General features: G+C 64.4%; 1 protein-coding gene across 6 annotated transcripts in view; it reads right to left on the reverse strand.

Moving 5' to 3' along the window:
* The window catches only part of AHDC1 (AT-hook DNA binding motif containing 1), a 48,831-nt gene extending 31,924 nt beyond the window's left edge, over positions 1–16,907 (reverse strand). For 2 of the 6 annotated variants that reach the window (XM_041463179.1, XM_041463182.1), the window contains exons 1-2: positions 16,831–16,901; positions 16,384–16,504 (exon numbers count right to left, since the gene is read on the reverse strand). Coding sequence is in view for 1 of the 6 variants with exons in the window: in XM_041463176.1 (XP_041319110.1) it covers positions 16,384–16,519 (136 nt within the window). In the remaining 5 variants the exon portion in view is untranslated. Of the gene's footprint in view, positions 1–14,570; positions 14,781–16,383; positions 16,641–16,830 lie in introns of those variants that run through there. The other 4 variants (XM_041463177.1, XM_041463176.1, XM_041463180.1 and 1 more) reach the window with 4 other exon arrangements.
* Positions 16,908–22,439: the final 5,532 nt, after the last annotated feature.

Genomic DNA, 22,439 nt, shown 5'->3' on the forward strand with positions numbered 1-22,439 from the left:
CACGGCTCGGCACAGCTCGGCACACGGCTGGGCCGTGCCAAACCGCCCGGGGCTGGGAGGCCCATCCGGCGCCAGCCCTCCCACGGCCAAGGCGGCGTTTCCTCCCCCTGCGCCCAGCGTGCGCACAGACCCCGGCGGGCGAGAAAAGGCTCCGGAAGGAAATGGAGAAAACAAGACTAAGCTGGCAGGTGGAGAGCAGGAGGGGCCGCGGTCACCTCCGCCCCGGTGCGGGGTGCCAAGGGGCATCTGGGGGTCCGCACCTCGCTGGGGTGCCCGGCTGCGCTGCCGCCACTGGGCTGCTCCACTGCATCATCCGGGGAAACTGAGGCACGGCGGCCGCAGCTTTGTGCGGAGCCCCTCGCTCTCCCGGGGAGGGAACGGCTCCCCCCCGCCGCGGCCGGGATGACACCAGCTCCCCATCCTCCTCCCGCTCCACCCTGTTCCTGCAGGAACCCAGGAGTCCGGGCTCCGGGCAGGCAGCCAGGGCCTCCCTCCTGCCCGCACCTCCCGCCCTGCCTGCTCCGGGCTGGCTCCCGCATCCCTGCCCGCTTCACGCCGCACACACCTTCCCACCGCGTGTCAGGGCGACCTTGGAGCGCTGCCGCGGCCGCTCCGTGCCAAACTTCGCGGCGATGCCCACGGCACAGCCGGGGGTGACGGATCGGCAGGAAGGGGGATTTTTTTCCCCATTTGTTTATTCGTTGGGTGGGTTTTTTCCCTTGCTGGAGACAAAGGCAGGCTGTGTGCCCAGGCGCAGGGTCCGGGGGGTGCCGGGACCCCGTGGCGATGCCGGGCCAGCCGCGCCGGGGGCTCTGGGTGGCCGGTTTCCTCCGCACACAGATGGCTGTTTCGACTCAGTCGAGCGCTTGACCTAAATCTCCTCCTGATCCACGGGAGCTGCAGTCCCTCAGCAGCACAGCTCAAGGCAAGGAGGAGGAGGAGGAGGACGAAGGGGGGGACCGCGGCCAGCTGCGGACTGGCGGGAGGGTCGTGCCGGAGGGCCCCCACCCCGGGTTTGGCAGCAGGGCCGGCGGAGGCGGCAGTGGAGGGAAGGAGGGAGGGAAAGGGGGGGTGGAAAAAGAAAAAAAACTCTCCCACGCTTCGAGCTCCAGCGCCGGCCGCCCGCGCCTGCGTGCTGCACCCACCGGGACGGGGCAACCGCCCCGCCGGGCTCGACGCCCCGGCAGACCACTTCCTCGGAGAGGGGCCCGGCGGAGGAAGCTCCAACGGCTCGAAAGTTTCGCCTGTGACTCAACCGCTGGCTGGGGTGACGGAGCCGACCCCGCAAAGGGGGGCCCTGGGATCCCAGGGGTTCGGGGCATCGGGGTGGGGGATTTTTTTGGGTTCCCCAGACGAGGGTTGTCTGCGAGGCATGGCGCTCCACCCCCAGTGTCGGAGCAGCCCAAACCGGCTTCCCAGCGACAGCAGAAAGCTTTTAAAATCCCCTACGCGCGGCATGACTCACTCCAGAGCCAGTGCCCAAAACAAGCTCCGACACGGAGAGGAATGGCGAGAGCAGGGATGCTGGGGGCGGGCAGGAGGGGCTGGGGAGGGCCGGGGAGGGGGAAAGGGGGAGACAGAAGGAGGGAGAGAAAAGAGAAGAGGCAGAAATAACAGCATCTGAAACTCTGCCTGCTGGAGGCTAATTGGTTCCGGCACAGCCTGGTTTGTTTGGCAATGTTTCCTCTAATCCTTCAGGCTCCGCGTTCCCGGCCCCAGGGACATGGGGACATCTCGACACCCGGCCAGCGCCACTGCGGCACTCCCAGCTTGGACCCCCTCCCGCTCGCGGATGCAGAAGGATGATGCTGCGACCGGCTCTGCCCACCCCGGGGTGCCCCAAGGCTCTGCACTCCCAGCAGAATCCTCCGAGGCTCTGCGCTCCCAGCCCCAGGGACACGGAGACATCTCAACACCCAGCCGATGCCTCTGTGGCACTGCTGGTTTGGATCCCTCTCCCAGCCTGGGATGCTGAGGGGTGATGCTGGGACCACCCTGGAGTCCTCCTGGGGCTGCACCCTGCCGTGGCGACACCCTGGGAATGGGATCTGCGGTGACACCCTGGGGATGGGGTCCCCTTCCGCAGCGCTGGGCGCAGGGATGCTCAGAGGGCTGGGGCGGCAGAGGGGAGGGAGGGGAAGGGAGGGGAAGGGAGGGGAGGGGAAGGGAAGGGAAGGGAGGAGAAGCGGGGGGGGGCCCACGGCCCAGCATGGCCGAGCCAGAGCACTAGCCAAGAGTCGGCAGCTTTGTTCCAGGTGCCGGCTCCCTTTTTTTCATTAGGCTAATGGGATGCGGATGCATTATTCCATTCCACATGCTGCTAATGAACCACTCAGGCCAGTGCATTTGCATTAATGTGCAAAGCACTGGAGGAGGGTGGAGTGGCTGCATCTGGCCAAGGCTGACCTTCCCTGCACCGCCCAGCCTCCCCAAGCCGCGCTGCGTTCCCACCACTCTCCCAGCACCCCACCGGACCCAGGAACTCCTGGGGATGGCTCCGAGCCACATTCCAGGACACCAGGACACTGAGCCACCTCATACTTGCCGCCCACGTTGTCCTCTTGCCTGTACCGTGCCTGGCCAACTCCACCACCCCTTCCCATATGGATCATGGATGACGCCCCCCTGCCAGCGCCCCTCTCTGTCCCCTGTCCCCAGTGCACAAGTGGCCGCAGCATTCCTCCTGCACTCTTCACTGCTCCCAAAAAGTGATCGCTCCCGCCTCCTGCACGGAAACCTGCTCGGCACGTCCCTCCTCCCTGGTTACTTGTACTGGGACCTCCCAGCACCACCCCAGAGCTCCCTTCCAGCAGCTCAGGGGAGCGGGGGGCCCGCTCCCTAGCCCCCCCCACCCCAGAGCTGGCAGGCAGCGCCGGGCGCGGGCGTCACTGGAGCCCTTGGGTTGTTTGTTACGGCTCCCAACTGCCTCTGTCCCCGGAGAGGTTTCGAAGGCGAGTGACCCACGAACTGGAATGCGCAAAGCCTCCAGCAAACAGAGCCAGCTGCCTGCACCCGCGCAGGGGGGGTGGTGAGGGGAGAGCAGCCGGCCCCGGCACGGCACGGCACGGCACGGCCCCGACACAACTGCACAGCCCTGATGCCCTCCCAAAGCGGGCAGCCACCTGGCTGAGGTGAGATAAGAGCAGCCCATTGGTCTTGTCAAGTCCCCAGTGTCATCAGCTACCGTCAAGGTCCCCAGGCCCCCATGTCCCACTTCCTCCCTTCCTCCCAGCCTGTTACTTGGCAGCACATGGCTCCCAGAGCTGTGCTGGGATCGTGCTTCGCCCCTCGCCTGTCTGCAAGACACGAGTCCTTGGGTGGCCGAAGGACCTTTAGGACGTGGGACAGCACAATGGCAGCGCCACACCCCTGGCCTTGGTCTTTGCCCCCTCCCCAGGTGCTGGAGGGCTCCCCGCTGGAATCAGGGTGAGCACAGCTCTGCTTGCCCCGGGTGGGCACGGCAGGGGCTCGGCAGCTCCGTGCCCGGCGAGTGCGCGAAGCCCCCGCACGGGAGCGCGTGCACGCGGGTGTCTGGGTTTGTCACAGCCCGGTGAGCAAGTTAATCTCAGGCTCCCTGACACGTGGAATAAAATCGCGATCCCATAATGGAATTCATTCGTCTTCCTGTCCAGGCAAAGAACAAGCCCTCCACTGCCCGCTGGGGCTGGGGCTGGGCCAGGCCAAGGTGGCCAGTGCCCAGCTCCCAGCTGGGGTCCCTGCTGCGCCCACCCTCCTCCCTGCCACGGGACCAGGCTGGCACCGGAGCGATGTTCCTGTGAGCACAGACCCAGGAAGGTGCCAAATGCTGGGTGCTGCAAAGTGTTCCTTTCCCAGGGGACATCAGCCACGTCTGCGGGGGCAGCTGGGGTCACCAAGGAGAGTTCAACCCCCCAGGGTGATCCAGGGTCCTGTCGTGCTGGAGGGCAGGCACAGCACTCATGAGGGGGGAAAGGGAAACTGAGGCAGGCGGCGATTTTGGGAAAGGGCAATCCAGGTGGCATGAAGGGGACAGGGGAAGATGTCCCTCTGTCCTTGTGTCTTTCTGTCCCTGCTGCTCCTTCTCCACTGCAAGTGCCTTGGCCAGGCCTGGTTCAGAGGACCCATCCCAGGGACTCTGCAGGGCTGGCACCAGCTGGGGCACCCATGGGGGACCCCAGCACATCCCCAGGGACTGCCTCATCCACAGCCATGGGTACAAGTAACGGGGAAAACCTCAGGAGTCTGGGCAGGGCAGGAGGCCACAGGGTTGCCATGCTGCTCTGTGCCTCATTTCCCTCTGGCACCCACGCTGAGGCCACCCCCAGGCAGGAAGGTAGCCCTGTGGCCAGCAGAAGAGGAGGAGGAGGAGGAGGTGGCAGAGGAGGAGGAGGAGAAGGAGGAGAAGGAGGAGAAGGAGGAGGAGAAGGAGGAGAAGGAGGAGGGCTGCTCCTTCTTGGGCACACAAAGCCCCTTTCATGGGGCTGAGTTTGGATTTCCTCTGCCAGCCCAGCACCTCGCTCCCTCCTGCCCCGTCAGCAACGCTGTGGTCAGAGTGGGAAGCTTGGTGGTGGGACACCTGGGGGGACACAGGGACCTTCAGGTGGCTTCATCCCTCACCCTGACCATCCCCATGATTTTCGCCTCCTGTCAGCTTTTAATTATACCCCTAATAAAAGTCTTTTTGCAGGGGAACAGGAGCTTTGTTGCTCAGGAGCTCATCTGCTCCTGCTGCTCTTTCCTGCTTTAAACCGTAATCCTCAGCTGGGGACACTGCAATTAGCCACCACGGAGCTGGCCACGGTGTCACCGAGGATTAGGGCTCCCTTCGGTGGGGAGCTGGGGTCCCAGCCCTCTGTGGGCTGATGGCTCTCTGCAGGATGGGGTCTCCCCACTACAGCCCCCAAAACAGGGGACAAGCTTAAGAGCCCCTCCGAGCCAGGCATCCCCCGGCTGACCTGCTCTGGGCGCCCACTGCCCTGCGCCCTGCATGGCACCAGTGCCACTGGGTTTTTTGGGGTGCACGGGACCCCCACAGCCCCTCTGCCAAACCCCTGCAGTGCCCCGTGCAGACAGACCCAAGCAGGTCACCCTTCCAGGGCTCAGGTGGCTTTGCAGAGTGTGACTCTGGGGACAGCAATGGGGCTGGCAAGACCAGCAGGAGCCTCAACCCACACCTCTGCATGTCTGTGAGCCCTGGTGCCCATCGCCAAGGCCCCGTGCCCCTGAACGGGGCTGAAGGGGGAAACTGAGGCACAGGGCACCAGGCGCCCACCATGCACACGCTGAAGCTGGAGACAGCCTCAGTGGCACTGGTGACTGATGCGACACTGGGGCAGTTTCGGTGACACGGGACCCTCGTGCACGGGGCAAAGGCCACGTCTACAGCATGGCAAGGGGGTCTCTGGACCCCTGGAAGCCCCTGGAAGGAGCCCGCGCGTGGCTCCGGGTGCCTCTCGCCAATCAGCCTCTTGCGGGGAGCGCGGGCGCTCGTTAGCAGCCGCTCATTAGGAGCCCTCGGGAGGATGAAGGTACCGGGGGCACCTGCACCTCCGTTTAATGAGCTGCAGCACCATTAAATGGTGGAGGGGACCTCGGGCAAGGTGGGGGAGCTGTGCGGGGGCTGCCCCCACCCCGACCCCCACCCAAAGCAGGGTGTGGGTCCCTGTGCCGGCGCGGCAAAGGAGCAACGCGGGCACTTGAGTTGGTGACAACTGCAAGGGCAGTGGCAGCTCCTGCCAGGGAGACCCCGAGGTCCCCACCAGCGCCCGGGGGCACCCTGGGGACTCAACCCCCCCCAAGCCAGCACCCACGGGCGCTGCACAGAGAGGGTGGCCGGGCCCAGAGCGGGAGAGCAGTGCCAGGGCACGACAGGACCTCTGGAACCTCAAGGTGGGACCTCCCCACTCTGGGTGCCCCTAAACTGAGAAGGGGACTGACATCCTGCCCCCCAGGCCCTCACCCAGCACCCAGAGCCGCCAGTCCGAGCATCAAACACAGCCTCACCCAGCACCCAGAGGGGACCCCCTGGGGGAATCTCCCGGGGACACCCCGCACGGGCACGATGTGTCCCCACCGCAGGCCCCGTCCCGCAGGACGGCCGGGTCCCCACGCTCGCAGCCACCCGCGTGGGGCTCTCCCTCGTTAATGTTTACTCGGGTTCGTTAGCGCCAGCACATCGCCATGGCAACGCTGCAAGCTGCGCGTCGCCATCCGCGCCACTGTCGTGAGGCTTGGGGACGTCCCCACGCGTGGGGTCACCGCGGGCATCCACCACCGCCACCCCCCGCGCCGGGAATGTGGGGCTGGGGGACGGGGTGGGGTGCAGGGGGAGGGGGGACACACCGGGGTTCGCCACCTCCCCGCCGGGAGGACGCGGCTCGGTGTCACCCTGCCGGGGTGGTGGCACCCGTCCTCACCCCCAAAGCGCCGCCGCCACGCCGGGGCTGCAGGCGTGTGCGGGCACTGCCAGCGCGCCTCGGTGCTGCATTATTTATAAACCGGAGGAGCAGAGGGCTCGGCAGCAGCTGCAGAGCCCTTGCGGGCCACCCTGCCCGGCGTCACGCAGCCACCGAGCCCACTGGCACGGTGGCACCGCAGCCCCGGCAGCCGGGAGGGACGGCAGGGACAAGGCTGCCTGTGGGGCTGGCAGAGCCACGGGGCGCCCAGATGTCACCCTGGCGTCCCCTTGGACGTGGCGGGCGGTTGGGGCAGCACGTGGGGGTGTCTGGTGTGTCCCTGTGTCCCCTGCGCTGGCACAGCACCCCAGCCTGCCTCCTGCCACTTCAACCTGCTCCTAACCACCCCAGCCTGCCTCCTGCCACCTCAGCCTTCCTACTGCCACCCCAACCTGCTCCTGGCACCACCTCCCTCCTGCCACCTCAGCCTCCTTCCTGTCCCCCCAGCCTGCTCCTGCCACGCACGACCTCCCTGCAGGGGTGGTGGCAGCAGAGGGGTGTCCCCGTGCCAGCCCCCCCCGGCACATGGGCGAGCACCGGCAGGAGGATGTGGCCCCAGCATTCTCTCCCACCATGGGCTCTCTTGGCTACGGCAAACAGGTTTTCCTTAAGCTTTGCAGAATCCACCCACCTCCTCCCCCCCTACGAGTCCCACCTCCAGGCTGATGGGGAGAAGGAAGGAGGGGGGTGAAAGGCTGAATTGGGGCTTTTAATTTTTCATTATTAATTTCCCATCGACGCCGAGAGGCACCGGGGCTCTCTGAGCCGCCCCCAGCATCGCCCCCCGCGCTCTCCCGGAGCTCTGCACCGGCTGAAGCCGAGCCAGGCTGCCGATAGGATTAATTCTGCATGACTGCCCATCTCCGCGGGGGGATCTAAGACCCTCAGGCCTGCAGCAATCTTTAAAATTCCTCCAGCCCAACTTAATTCCCTCTTCCTGCAGAGCTGGCGCATCTGCTGCAGTCAGGCACGGAGAGAAGGAGACGGAGGGAGAGGGGGGGACGACGGGCACCCAGCACCGCCGGCGGCTCCGGCGCCAGGCGGTGGCCCTGCTGTGGTGGTCGTGGTCCTGCGTTGTCACTGTGGGGTCACCCAAAGCCACGCCAGTCACCCATCCCATCCCTGTGGGTGGTTTGTACTGGGGATGGGGGAAACTGAGTCAGAGCGGGGCAGCCCTGGGTGAAGGGTTCCCCCTGTTTCCCCCTAGACAGGGGATAGACACAGCCCCCTAAACTGTTGTCACCCCTGTGTCCCTGCTGGGACTCCCCAAAGCAGGAGATTGATGTAAAAATGGGTTTTTTTCATCACCTATGAGCCCTGCCTCTCCAAGCAGGTCTCACTCAGTCCCCCCCAGCCCACTCTCACCTTCCGCTGTCCCAAAGGACAGACTCCCAGGGTCGAACATCCCCTGGGAGCATTCAGGGCTCAAGATTCCCTGGATCTGAGGATGGCTCATTAGAAACAGAGCTACTGCTAGGGAAAAGCAGCGTGGGGGAACAGCCTCCCCTCCTCAGCCAGAGGACAAGCACCCGGTGTCCCCCGGAGGCCTCCCACACTCATCCTCACCCCCGAGGGACGCCCTGCTCGTTCAGCCACCTCGGGACAGCGTCAGGACCAGGAGCCCGGCCAGGCTGGGGGGCTCTCCCCCCAAGCCCCCGCCATGCACCGCGGCAGCCTGGGGACGGTGGCGTGTCCCCGCGCTTTGAAGGCTCAGCCTCCGCCACGCCGAGGCTGGCAGCCGGCGGGCAGAGCTAACCTTCAGGGCGTGATGGGGACGGGCATGGCAGCATGGAGGGAGGGATGGAGGGAGGGATGGAAACGGCCACCGTGCTCCAAAGCCTGCTGCACCCACCATCCCCCCAGCACCCTGGCCGCCTTCCCGCGGTGCTGGCACAGCTGGATCCAGCAGAACCATCCCTTTTGCCTTCTTGCCTCCAAGTTGCCCAGCTCACCAGGCAGCTGAGGAGCGCAGCCCAGCCCAGCTGCTGGCGGAGCTGCGGATACATGCATTTAAATCACTTATATCTTTACTTTCTCCTGCGCTGGCTGTGAGATGGGCTTTTTTTTGCATGCGTAATTAGGGGGTGGAACAGATGGCGGAGGGTTCGTTTAAAGTAATGCATCCATTAAAATAACCTTCGCTGTCGGGGACTGCGCTCCGACAGGGGCCTGTTTCACCGGGGGTGGTGGGGAGGGTGGGGGGGGGCTTTGTTTGGTGAGGAGGGGGGTGTTGGACATTGGGAAGGGGGACAGAGCGCACATTCCCTGTGGGATGCATCATCCTGGATCATGGGATGAAGGATACACCAACCTGTGCTGTCACGAGAGAGCCGGGGCCAAACTACGATCAAACTGGGGGCAAACTGGAATTGAACTGGTACTCTTCAGGGCTCGGTTTCCATGGCAATGAGATGGCAGTGAGATGGTGGGGATGCAAAACCCAGGTTGGGGAGGATGCCAACAGTTCTTGAGGCAGGCTGAGTGCTTGTGGGTACCCTGGGGTACCCTGTCCAGAGCTGCCCCCCACGGGGACTGTGCCCACCTCTGTCCCTCACCCACCACAGAACCCAAAATACGCCTGAGGAGGGCATTGCCACGCAGCACCAGCCGTCTCTCCTGTTTCAAACCCCAGGTTCCTGGGAGAGGCAGGAGGGCTTTGTTCAGGCACCGGAGGAGCGGAGGCCAGAGAAAGCAGGAGTGCCCTGCCAGCTCTTGTGTTTCACTCCCAAGGAATGCCGGGGAGGGGAGGGGAACGCTGCTCCCCGCCTTCCCGCCCCGCTGGGCGCCCAGCCCGGCTGCAGGGTGCTGAGGCTGGGAGGAAGAGGAGGGATGAAGGATGGGGAGGCGGGCGTCGCGCGGAACCACCACGTGCAGCCGGGGCTGGCAGCGGGTGGGCTGGGGAGGGGGGGACACGCGATGACACACAGCCGGGGTGACACGGTGATGCCAAGCGCTGCCTCGGCTGGAGCGGATAATTCTGAGCAAGAGCTGCTGAGCAAATATCACACCACTCTCTGGAAGGAAAGGAGGAGCACCCACTAAAGGAAAGGAGGGGTACCCACTGGATTTGGGGAGTCCAGAGAGGCCAGGGAAGAGGACGGGGAAGGGTGAGAGCAGCAGTGGTGCCAGAGCCACCCAAGCGTGTTCAAATATTTAGTGTGCACTTGCGAAGGTGCTTCTGCTGCCTTTAGGGCATCGCTGCATTGGAAGCATCAGAGAGGTGGGAACAGGGGGGATGGGGAGCAAATGCCAGGGATGTGCTGCAGGGGGGTCTTTCTTTTCCAGCTGTGCTGGAAGGGCCAAGGCTCAGGAGCCCAGGAAAGGCTGGAGTAAGCTCAGCATTGCCCTGAGCCTGGCCCCTGCCTCGTTACCCCATCCCTGGCCACAGCTCCCAGAGCCCATGGGACATCCCTCCATTCTCCTCCTCTTCCTCCAGCCCCACGAGCCTCGCTGGTTCCCCACATTCCTGCTCAATGGCACCCTCGGGTGTCCCCAAGCACTGTCATGGCCTGGGGGACAGCTGGTGGCTCTGGCAATGTGGCAGTGACATCTACAGCAGCGGTGCAGTGCCGAGGGCGGCGATGTCAGGTGCTGGGGCAAGGGACCAAGGGGACATGTGGGATAGCAGGGCTTGATGGGGACCACTGGAGAGGTGCCAGCAGCCAAGAGGGGATCATGGCAGGACATGAATCATGGGGTGACAGAGGTCCCCAGGCCAACAAGGTCCCCAGGCTCTCCGTTTTGATCTCCCCCACCCCACACATGCACCAAGGAGCAGCTGCTGTGCTGGCAGAAGGAGGGACGCTGGGTTTTGCCCCATTCCCACATCATCCTCCAGCCACCAAACCCCTGCCCCACCACCCCCACTCCCGCTCGCTGATCCGAATTTCCCCCTGCTCCTCTCACCTGCCATCACCTCCCCATCAAATGCCAGAGCCTCCCTTTGCCTCTCTGGGTGTTTCCTGAGCTCCCTTTGGTGCACCCCAGCACAGTGAGCTCTTCTCACTCCCCAGCCAGCAATCCGCCGGGAAAAACCGGTCCCAAAAACCTTCCCCACATCCGCGCCAGCTCTGCGGGTCTGGGGGGGCCGCGGCTGGCCCCCTGCTCGCCAAGAACAATAGCGCCTTGTTCCAGCCCGGCTCCGTCCTCTCCTCCCTGGGCAAAGCCCTGGCCACTCTCACCTCTACGTTCCTCTCGCTGTTTCCCAGCTCCCTCCTGCCAAATCCCCGTTCCCGAGTGCTTCTCCTCCCCGCGGGTCCATATTAAGCTACATTCTCCTTTCAGCTGGGTGGAAAACAGCAGTAATAACCATGTGGAGAGAGCCGTGCCCCCCACCTCCACTTCCCTCCCACTTTGGGGTTCAAATTTCATTTCAGCAAAAAAGCTTCCCCCGCCTCCAATTTCTTCCCCCAAACCGAGTCGCTGTCGTCGCGTCTGATCTCGGCAGGGGCCGTATGGATGCTCAGCTCCTCCTGGTTCAGGATCTGCTGCCAATCTGGACCTCGCAAACTGGTTCTCACACAGCTCCCGCGTAGCACCTCCCTCCCAGCAGTTATTGTCCCTCCTCAGCCACCCCAACCCAGCTCACTCTCCTGCCACCCTGCTCTCTTGTCACCCTTCCATCCTGTTTCACTGCCACCTTGCTCCTCTGTCACCCTGCTCCTCTGTCACCCTGCTCCTCTGTCACCCTGCTCCACTGCCATCCTCGTTCCCTGCCACCCTGCTCTCTGCCACCCCTCTCCCATGGCACCTTGTTCTCCTGCTCCGCCTCCATCCCATTCCCTGCCCCCCTGATCCACTGTCACCCTGCTACCCCGTTCCCCTGTGACCCTCCACTCCCTGTCCCCCTGTTTTGTTGTCACCACGCTCCATGCCACCCTGCCTTCTGTCACCCCACTCCCAACGCCATCCCCACTCCCTGTGCCATTCGTGGTGCTCCACAGGGTGCTCGTGCCCCTGCTTCTGCTGGGCACATCCAAACCAAACCAAACCAAACCAAACCAAACCAAACCAAACCAAACCAAACCAAACTGCCGACTTCACCAGGCAAGATTTATTCCTGGCGTTTTCCCGGGGGGCCAGCGGGGCTGGCAGCTGGCAGGGAGCAGAGCGTCCCTGCTGCCTCCAGCCCGGCAGCCTCCCTCTTTCCTGCAGCTGAGGAGCTCATCTCCCTCGCCCAAGGCGCTCCATCCTCCTCCAGATATTTTAGGCCCAGGTTTTGCAAGGAATGTTCAGGCGCTGAGCCCAAGCCGATGCGCTGAAGTCAGCAGGAGGCGAAGAGGGAAGAGGAAAGAGGGAAGAGAGAAGAAGGGAGAGTGCGTGGGGCTGGAGGCCCTGGAGGCGGCAGCAGCAGCTGAGGGATGGGATGGGATTGGATGGGATGGGATGGGATGGGATGGCATGGCATGGCATGGCATGGCATGGCATGGCATGGTGCTCCCTCTGCCTGGAGCTGGTTTAGCAGTGGGAAGGGCAGAGGATTGGAGCTGGAGGATGCCAGAAGTGCTCCCATCTCCCCCTGATTGGATCAATACCACATTCTGCCTCTCCTCTGTCTCCCCGCACTGTGCCAGGCCAGGCTGCACCAACGCTCTCCCTCCAGCATGTCATGGGGTTTGGAACGGGAAGGGGGATGCCCAACACTGTCAGTCCCTGTCACTGGGGAGGGGAAGGAGGTATTTTTGCCAGGGTGGTGTGTCCTCTGCAAGCACCTGCCCAGACCCACCTTAGCACCCAGGGTCTGCAAGCCAGCCTCATCCCTGTACATCAATCTTTGCCTGCACGCCAAACCCTCCCTGTGCACATCAATACTTGCTTCTCTACCAAACCCTGCCTGCAAACTAAACTCTGCCCATGCACACCAAACCCTGCCTTGTACACCAAATTACCTGCACAGCAAACCCTGCCAGCACACCAAGCTCTACCTGCACACCAAACCCTTCCTGAACACACCAAACCCTGTCCACACACCAAACCCTGTCCACACACCCTACCTGCACACCAAACCCTGCTGCACACACCAAATCCTATCCACACACCCTGTGTGCACACCAAACCCTTCCTGCACACCCCAAACCCTGCTGCACACACCAAACCTTGCTGCACACCCCAAACCCTTCCTGCACACCCCAAACCCTTCTGCACACCCCAAACCCTTCCTGCACACCCCAAACCCTGCTGCACACACCAAACCCTGCTGCACACACCAAATCCTATCCACACACCCTATGTGCACACCAAACCCTTCCTGCACGCCCCAAACCCTGCTGCACAGCCAACACTCCGACGCTGCCCATGCACGTGCCAACACCTCCCCCTCACCCTCCCCTTCCTGCTGCACCCCCTGACCCCCGGCCTCGCCCCAAACACCCTTCACCTGCCCCCCACCGGCACGGAGCATCACCCCCTGAGCCCGCAGCGCCGAGGGAGTCCCCGCACACGCCAGCCCTGTCACGGCCCCGCTGGCACGGCGCGGCCGGCGTGCTCCGACAGGTGAGCCCCCGGGGCAGCGTTCCTGCCTGGGCCGGCAACTGTCCCCACCGGGCAGCCGGTTTGCCGGCATGTTCCTTCCCAGCACGTCCCTCCCTCCTTCCTCCACATCCAGCCTCTCTCGGCCGGCGAAAGGGGGGAGCCGACAGATTTTAATGAGCTCCCCGGAGGCATCGCTCCGCACCCCCCATCCTCCCGCCTCTTCCCGCGCCCGGGAACCGATGCTCTGAAACACAACCCTCGGTGGCAAGCCTGGAAAAAAACCACAGGGCACATTTCCCCCCGCCTTTTCCCTTCCCTCCTCGCCTCCCCCAGCTTTTTTTTGCTCTCCTGCCGATGCCAAAGACCCAGCCGGGCTCTTGTGCTTTCACTCGCAGCTGCAGCTGCCGATTTTCGCTGTAAGCCCTTGTGCCTAGAAGGCCCAGAGCGAGGGATTCTGGGACGCGGTGATTGAAGACAGCACCAGCACGGAGACCATTGCTCAGACTTTCCCTGTCTGTCGCCCCAACGCTCAACCCACAGAGAGGGAGGGAAAAAAAAAAGAAAGAAAAAAGGAGGAAAAAAAAAAAAAAAAAAGAAAGATGGAGAAGGGAAAAAAAAAAACCCACCGGACTGGCGCTCGCCCCTTCCCACCCACGCCGTGAGCGCGCTCCGCTGTGCCAGCACTGAGCACCGGGCAGGCAGCATGGCATGGGGTGGGCCCCCAGCCCTGTGACACCCTGGTGAACTCCGAATCCAGCACCAAATCCCACCAGAAGTGCGCTGGATCCCTCCCACTGCTCAGCCCACTGTACATCACCCTAAAAACTCCCAGTGGGGAGCTAAGCACAGCCCGGTTATTTCCCTTTTGTGTTATTTTTAAGGAAAATAATAACAAGGCAGCTTTCGAGCCACTGTCTGCAGCACAAGGTGAATGCTGGGGTGTGGGTGCGAGGGGTGGTGACAAATGAGCACGATGCCAGGTCCTCGTGGGAAGCTGAACGCTCACCACAGCACTGGGGCTGCCAGGATGTGCCCCAGAGCCAAGCAAACCCCCTGGGAACAGTCACCATGTCCCCACTACACGCAGAACCCCCTGAGGAACAAGGTCCCCAGCACCCTGGGTGTCCAGGCATGCCTGGGAAGGTCCCACGGGCTCAAATCCCTGCCCTCCAGCAGCACGGGGCCAAGGCACGGCTCAGCATGTGCCCCGAGGCAGAGCGGGAACAGCTCCAGCCGGGATGGACGGATGGATGGACAGACAGACACGCGGTGGGGACAGAGGGAAGCAGGCTGTGACCCCAGGCACCCCTGTGCCGGCCAGAGGAGGGGGTGTGCTGAGCATCTCGTGGCCAGCTGAGCCCTCGCATCCCAAAACCCTCCCTCGGCATCAGCGGCTCCCCGAGGAGCGCACGGCGCATCCCAGCCCCGAAGTTCGGCGGGCAGTGGGGCGGGGAGGGGACGGCCGTGGGGGAGGACACACATCTGCGGCGCATTCAGGGGCCATCCCGCATCCGGGCAGCCCGGCCACAGCCCAGCATCCAGCCGGCCGGCCCCAGGGGGGGAACGCTGCCATATCACCAGGCAAAAATCCCCCCCACATCCCTCCCGCTCCTGTTACCGAGCCCGGAAGAAGGAAACAGCCCTCCCCACCGCTGCCCTGTTTACCAAGAGCTGGTTCCAAGCACTCGGGAGAATAGCAGGAGCATTTCAAGGCCCTGTTTCCACTCGGCTGACACACACTATTTATAGAAGCCCACAATTCTCCCAGAGCTTTCCTCGGGATCTCAGCAGAAATAGCCTGCCCCGGGTCTCTGCTGCCTCCTCTAAGGAGGCCAGGGCAGCGCCAGCCCCCCCAGGCTTCCCGTAACCTTCCATGGGCTTCCATGGCCTCTCCTCCGCCGGCCGCCCCGCTCCGGGGATGTCCTTGGCTACCCGCGGTGCCAGCCCCTCTCCCCCAGCCCAAATCCACCTCCTGCCCGGCCGTCTCCCGGCGGCGGCTCCGGCCGGTGCCCGGTGCCCGGTACCCGGTGCCCGCTGCCCGGTGCCCGGGAGGGAGCCGGGCTGGGGCCGGCGGGCTGGAGGGGGACACGCCAACAGCCGGGCCAAAGCCACCTCCCGCCTGACTGCATCGGAGCGCGCAGAGCCCCGGGGGACTCGCACCGGGGATGGAGTTGGCCTATTCAGGTTACAGAGACATGGCAGAGCGGAATTTGGCGCCGCGCCATCCCTTCTCCAGCCCCCCCCTCCGCCCTCCTCTTCCACCCCCCGCTCCCCACCACCACCACCACCCTCCCCTGCAAATTCCACAGCCCAGCAGGAGAAGCCAGTGTAAGGGGACACCTGGGGGGGCGAGGAAAGGGGGAGAGGCTTGGGAGGGGGGCCTCTATTCCGACCACGGGGCCCCGATTTGGACCACGCGCCCCCGACTCAGAGCACGCCGGCAGCAGGGTGGGAAGGAGAGCGGGGCAGGATCCGTGCCCGGCGCCCCGGGGGTTCGCCTCTGCTCTCTGTCACGCCAGGATAAATCTGGAGTGACTCCACGGCGCGCTGTGGCACACAATGAGCTCACCCCGCTGCTTTTGGGGGGCTCTGCTGGCGGCCGCGGGCTGGGTGCACGAGGCCACCTGGCCGTGGGCACGGCCACGTCGTCCCCCCAGCACACAAACAAGCGGGGACTCAGGTGTCTCCACCTGCGTCGGCCTTGGGGACATCAAACACAGAGGGGCTGGCGTCAGCGTGACCCCGTGGGGTGACTCCAGCCCCCGCCAAAGCCACCGCGGTCCCCCGTGGTCCCTGTCGCAAGCACCGAGGGGCCGCGCGGGGGGGGGGGGGGGGTAAATCAGCTGATCGATAAAAACAAATCAGAGGGGGGATGACAGGCACGGGAGTAACAACCGCTCGGCGAGCCCCGCGCCGCGGACCACGCAACTTCACCGACGGGGCTGGGGGAGCCTCCCGCACGCCCCTCGCCCCGCAGCCTCCCGGGGGTGCCCCCGCGGGGCAGCCGCCGCTCCCCCGAGCCGGCCTGCCGGGGGAGGGGGCGGCAGGCTGTGCCCCGGGGGGTCCCCGTGCTCTCCGGGGAGCCCCCCTCGCCCCCCGCGCCGCTGACAGGCTCTGCCTTCTAGTGGCCGGAGCCGGCTCTGACAGCTGTCACTCACCGCTCGCACCCGGGGGGGCACAGCCGGGGGGTGTCCGGGGGGAGGCGGCCGAACTGGCGGCGATGGCAGCCCCCGCGCCTTGGGGGGCTCGCCCCGGGACCCCGCGCCCGCACGCCCCTCCCCACCACAAGTGCCATTAAACTCCGGCAATTTGGCACCAACTCGCCGCGCAACTTCAGCGGAGGGGACGGCGCGGGGGGGGGACACATGCACGCGACACGCCGCCTCCTGCCCCCCCCCCCGCTCTGCCCAAAGGGGGTGTCCCGCGTGTCCTCCCCCCCTCCCAGCCCCACACAAAGGCGGGGGTCCCCGGTACTCACCCGCCGGCTCCTGCGCTCCGCGCCCCTCGGAGCCCGCCCGCTTGGGGAGGCTCCTGCCGCCCGCCGGGGCTGCGTCCTGACCGGCCGCGGGGGTCCCGGAGCCCTCGGCACCGCTCGCCACCTTCAACGAGAGCATTTCCAGCGCCTCCTGCTCACATTCTCCCCAGGCAACTCCGCTCCTGCCAGCCCGCCCCCTCCTCCGTCCCCTGCCTGCTCTTTCCTCCTTCCCTCTCCCCCCCTCCACCCCTCTATTTTATTTTTTCCGGGATTTTCTCTCCCCTCTACCGCTTAGCTTTTTTTTTTCCCCCTTTTTTTCCTTTTTTTTTTCTCCCCCTTTTTTTCACCTTTTTTTCCCCCTTTTTTTCCTCCTCTTTTTTTTCTCCCCCCCCCCTTCGCCTCTCACACACACACAAAAGGCAGCGGAGCGGGAGGCGGAGGGGAACCGACCTCCCCTCTGCGCCTCCGCCGCTCGCCGCCTGCGGAAAGCAAAGAAAGACACAGCGCAGCAGAGCCCTGGCTTGCCGCTGCCTCCCCCCTTCCTCCTCCTCCTCCTCCTCCTCCCTCCTCCTCCTTTTTTTTTTTTTTTTTTTTTTTTTTTTTTTTTTTTAGTCAAAAGCTCTATCTGAGTCCTGGCAATCTCCCTGCTGTTTGCTAACACCCTGCTCCTCCGATTTTTCGCTGTCCCCTCTTGGCCATGCGATAAAGGGAATGCCAGGAGGAAAGGTGGTGAGCAAGGCCCCTCGGGACAGTGGTGGCAGGGCAGGGAGCTGCCTCCCAACTTCCCGAGCACCTCGTAACCCCCCTCCCCACCGCTCCGTGGAGCATCCCCCCAGCACCAAGTCGCCGTCGCTGTTAATGTTCCCGGAGCTGGGTAGATACAATATAATTAAAGTAGATAATACCAGTGATGTTTGTTATGACATCGTGGTTTTGTGAGTGACGAGTGAAGGGTTAACTCCAGGGAATTGGGAATATTGCTTGGCTGCTAATAACACGTGAGTCATCGATGGAATAACACATGGGTGCAGGGAGAGACACAGCACCTGGCTGTACAGCAGCCCTCTCTCTGCCTCGCCTGCGCGGGGCACGCTGGGGTTTCACGCCTGCTTTTGGATCAACAGGCAGCGAGGAAGGCATCTGAATTCCAGATACACACTGCTCACCCCAGCCTCACTGCCAAACTGGGATGAACTGGTGAGCTGGGGTCACGCTGGAGAGCTGCCTTCCAGCTGGGACCGATTGCAGCTGGAGAGGTGTCAGCTCCGTCCCCTCCTGCCCCCAGCAGGGTCAGCGGGCTGGGTTTGGGGCTGGCTGGGCTCTGCACAGCCTGGCGAGGATGGGGAGCAGGCTGCACTGCTCCTGGGAGCGGAGCAGAGTGCGGGCCTGGGCTCCAGCCCGGTCAGCAGAGGAATCTGCACACGCAGACAGGATCGCTGCAATTGCTGGTGGCTGAGTGAGCAACTTTGCAGGCTTCTCGTCCCCTCGCCCTGAATGTCAGCTTTGAATTTTCTTGCTATTTTTAGGGATGGTTCAAAAAAAAAAAAAAACCAAAAAAAAACCACCGAGGAGTATCCCCTCCCTTCCCTCTTTGCAGGGCTCTGTGCCCCATGAATATTGCAGGGCTGTGGATTGCTGTACCTGTGCAAGGATGGGGGAGAGGGACGGGGCAGGGAAGAGAGAGAGGTCATGCAAAACCCATGACATTGCAAGCAGAACGGGTTAGAATGTAAAAGATTTATTAATTTAATCCAAAGCATTAAAAGGTCATGTATTAATCAAAGAGATGCTTAAAACTGTCAAAGTCCTTTGTCAGGTTTGAAGTGCATCTCTATAGTTATCATAAAATATATATACCAGTCTGGCACGGAGCCCCGGGCAGGGCTGGGGGAGGATGAGGAGTTAAATGAGGTGTTTGCAGTGGGATGGACCCCCCCACCTGGCCCTGCCAGACTCCCGTGGGTGCCCAGCACCCCCACACGGAGCTGGGTGCCCTGTGGGTCACCCTGCTTGTCCCCAGGCTGGGTCTGACCCCTCTCACGTCAGCCTCGTGCCGTGTGCTGCTTTGGGGGCGTGTTTGGAGTCTGACTTTGGGGTAGAGAGGTTTTGGGAGCGGGTCCCCCACTTGTCCCCGTGGGCAAGGGTGGCTCTGGCCGTGGCCGTGGGCACTGGGCGAGCTGTGCCCACGCCACTCGTGTCACAGCTCCGAGGCTCAGCCCTGCCGGGATTTCAGCCCAGCTGGGGCGGGGGGAGGCGGGGGCGGCTCCCGGGGCCACCCGGGTCAGCCGGGCGCTGTCCCCGCCGAGTGCTGTGTCAGCAGCGGTGGCGTGGGCTTACGCTACCATCTAGCGGCTGCTCCGCCACCGCTGTCCCCGCTCCGCCCGCGTCCCCCGAGCCGCCCCCTGCCCACCGCCAGGGCCAGCGGCTGCCCGGGCTCGGCCCCGGGGGGCTGCGGCTGCCTGGGCTGGGCTGGGCTGGAGGGTGGCAGCTGTCACCCCGAAAGCCACCAGCCCCCCGGGGCGGGAACAGGGGGTCGGGAGGCAGTGGGGTGCTGTGGGGAGAGCTGGGGGCACGGGGCCAGAGGGTGAGGAGGCAGAGGAAGGTGTTTGATGCTTTGCTGGGATGCAGGAGCTGCCGTTGTGGGGAGCACAGTCCAGACATGGGGTTTGGGGGGGTCGGGGGGCTTCCTGCCCCTCCAATGTCTGCGGAGAGTTGTGGCCAGCCAGGTTTTGTCTCCATAAAGGTAACTGCGGCAGAAAAGCCCAATTCATCCCCGAATTCCAGCACCGGGCTGCCCTGGAGCAGCAGCAAAACCATTCCCGATTTCTCCCAGTAAAACCATTTCCGAGCAGCCCCGTGGCCAGCAGAGCAGGGCTCCCCTGTGCCCCCTCCCCCTCGCCTGGGTTTGCCCTGTCACCCGACCATTCCACGCCCAGAAAACCTCCGTCCCCAGTCCTGCTGCTCCCCCACAGACCGCTGTCACGGATGCTGCTGCTGTCAGTGCACAGCTCTTCCCAATTATCCGTTGTTTTTCCGTGGAAAAGGGTGTCCCCTCACAGTGACTGGTGCTGAGCTGCTGGGTGACTGCAGATAAACCCATCTGTGCCTCAGTTTCCCCTCTGAGGGGACGGTGCCTGCAGGCCTGGACCGGCAGGCTCAAGCCTGGTCAGGTCCAAGCCCACATTTTTGGCCATTTTCCACTGTTGTCTGGCCAGCGCTGCCGCGGAGACGGCTCCGCTCCAGCCCCGGGGCTCTGCGGGCTCTGCCAGCCCCTGGGGAGCGGGGCCGGGGGGCACAGGGACGAACCCCCGCCCTGCTGCGGGTGGGGACGGCTCCTTGCCGGTCACGGGGGTCCCCACAGCCCCGGGGGCTCGGGGGTGGCAGTGCGAGTGCCAGGCTCTGCAGCGCCGGCCATCTGCGGCATCCTCACGCCTGTGCCCCGGCACCGGGGGGCTCGCTGGCTCCGGACCCCCGGCAGAGCCACCCGGGCTGGGCACGGCGTGCGGGCACCGCGGGGGCACCGCGGGCATGGGGGAACCGGGGCATCGGGGCAGCTGGGGCGCTGGGCTGACTCTCGGGGCCGGGCAGGGCTGGCTGGGCAGGGCTGGGCTGGGCTGGGCTGGGCTGGGCTGGGCTGGGCCGGGCAGGGCAGGGCTGCTGGGCTGCTGAGCTGCTGAGCTGCTCTCCCCCCTCGGGAGCTGCTGCAGCTGCAGCGGGGCTGCAGGGACCAGCCAGCCGGGGGGGAAGGGGCCAGAGCACAGCCCCCCCCAGCTCTCAGCTTTGCTCTTCCCTCCGAGCCCCCAGCGCAGGCTCTGAAGCAAACACAAGCCTGCAGCACCTTTGCAGGGGTCCTCACTTCCTTCCCCACCTCCCGGGCCCTGCTGGGAGCTGCAGGAGCTCTGTGAAGAGCAATCCCGGGCGCGGGGGCCGGCTATGCCCACCCACAGTCGCCCTCCACCCCTGATCAATAGCTCTCAGCATTAGCAGAAAATCGATGCCCCTCCCCTGCCCAGCCTGTGGTCACCCCCTGCACAATCCTCTCAGCCCCTCACCCCTCCCGCGGGCACTGGGAGAGGGGGAGCACGGCAGGAGGGGACCAGGACGGGGGTCCCCCCCTCAGCCCCTTCACACAGGTCCCTGCAATCTCGGCCCCACATCCCCAAGAGCTTTCACAGGAGCAAAATGGGGACACGCTCTGCTGACATGGCCACGGCTGCACAGGGGTTACCCTGGCACATCCTCACTGACCCCCCCGCCACGGGCACTGCTGGGGACAAGGGGCCTTGCCTGGGGACGTGGAAGGGTGGCATCATTTCCACCAGGGAATGGTGGGATCGGCCCCTCTGAAGGCGTGAGCAGGCAGGGATAGGCAGGAAAGGGAAGGAACAGGGCAGGGACGGCAGGAACAGGGATGGAGCTGGGGCTGGCACAGCTGCAGCTCAGCACACCAGAAGCACCTCTCAGTCCATTGCTCCCTGGATGGGGTTGGGGTCCCCATGGCCCCCCAGGCCAGCCCTGCTCTCTGAAACGTCCAGCTGCCATTAAACAGGGACTTTAATTACCGGGGATGGATCAGACCCTGCCCAGCACCAGTGGGTACGGACGGAGCACTCCAACCCTGCCTCGTCCCAGGGTCGTGCCTGGGTTTGGGCTGGGGTGCTCCCCTTGTCTGAAGGCTTTTTGTCCTCCTCAGTGGTGGAGGGGGACAGCACACGCCTCCCCCCAGTGTCCCCGTGGTTGTGGGGACAAGGGACACATTGTGTGGTGAGATGTGTGTGCCCCACCCAGAGGGAGAGGATTTGGGGTGCTGGGTGAGTGCCAGAGCCTGTGTCTGCCAAATACCAGGGAATGGCAGTGCCAGTGCCACTGTCGTGGGGTGTCCCTGCCTGTGTCCCTCAGGGCCCAGCCCCAGGCATGGGGAGGCCAGAGATGATGGGCACAGCCTGGCACCAGGGATGGGCACAATGAGGCACCAGGGATGGGCACAGCCTGGCACCAGGGGTGGGCACAGCCTGGCACCAGGGCTGTGCCTGGGGCTGCCTGGTGCCAACCACGGCCTCTCCTGTCCCTGCCACCCAAGCTGCTCTGTCCCCCAGCCCCGGGCAGCCTGCCACCCTGCCTGGCTGGGGCCTGGCCCTTCCCCAGGGAATTGTCCCTGGGATGGGGAGCAGGGGCACAGCCAGCCCTGCCCACTCCCACCGCGGGGACCGAATGCCCTCGTAGGAGCTGGGGTGAAGCAGGAGCTGTGAGGATGCCTGGTGGTACCCAGGGATGGTGCCATGTCCCCACAGCCCCTGGTGTGTCCCCACACACCTCAGCATGTCCCCACAGCCCCTGGTGTGTCCCCACACACCTCAGCATGTCCCCACAGCCCCTGGTATGTCCCCAAACACCTCAGCATGTCCCCACAGCCCCTGGTGTGTCCCCAGTCCCAGCGGCATTGGCCCCCTGCCCCCCTCCCCACAAGCCCAGCATTTTCCCCATAGCCTGAGCCCCCTGAGTGGGGTGGGGGCCAGTCCCTCCCTCCCATCAGTGCTGAGGAATTCATTACCGGCACAGCTGGGCCCTGCTGGGGAGGCCAAGATACAAGGAAAATTAACCTCTTCCTCCCCAGCCTGCCAGCACAGGACCCCTCCCCGTCACAGCTGGCAGGAAGGGACAGTCCCCTGGTGGGGAGTGCTGGGGGGCTGCAGGGTGCTCTGCACGGGGGGGCAGCTTTGCAAAGCCCAGTGCTTCCCAACCCGGCGTTTCCAGGCTTTTACTCCCAAGGGAGGTTGGTGTGTCCCCTCCCCACATGGCCCCGGGGGCAGGGGGGATTTTCTCTGCTCACCCCCTTGGAGGAGGCCCCCAAACCTGTGCCCTGGGGCTGGAGGGGGTGAGGGGGCATCACTCAGTCCTGGCCTGGCTGAACTTGGAGCCCCCTCAGTGTTGCCCCCCAGCTCTAAGCACCCCCAGTGCTTTTGCCCACCTTGGCAGCTCCTTTCTCGTGGGGTGGGGCAGGGGCAGACGGACCCGGCTGCCCCCTCTTTGTTAGAAAGGTTTTATTTCTCTGTATTTAC

The sequence above is a fragment of the Pyrgilauda ruficollis genome, unplaced genomic scaffold (genome assembly GCF_017590135.1).
Source record: "Pyrgilauda ruficollis isolate IOZ18807 unplaced genomic scaffold, ASM1759013v1 scaffold162, whole genome shotgun sequence".
NCBI lineage: Eukaryota > Metazoa > Chordata > Aves > Passeriformes > Passeridae > Pyrgilauda > Pyrgilauda ruficollis.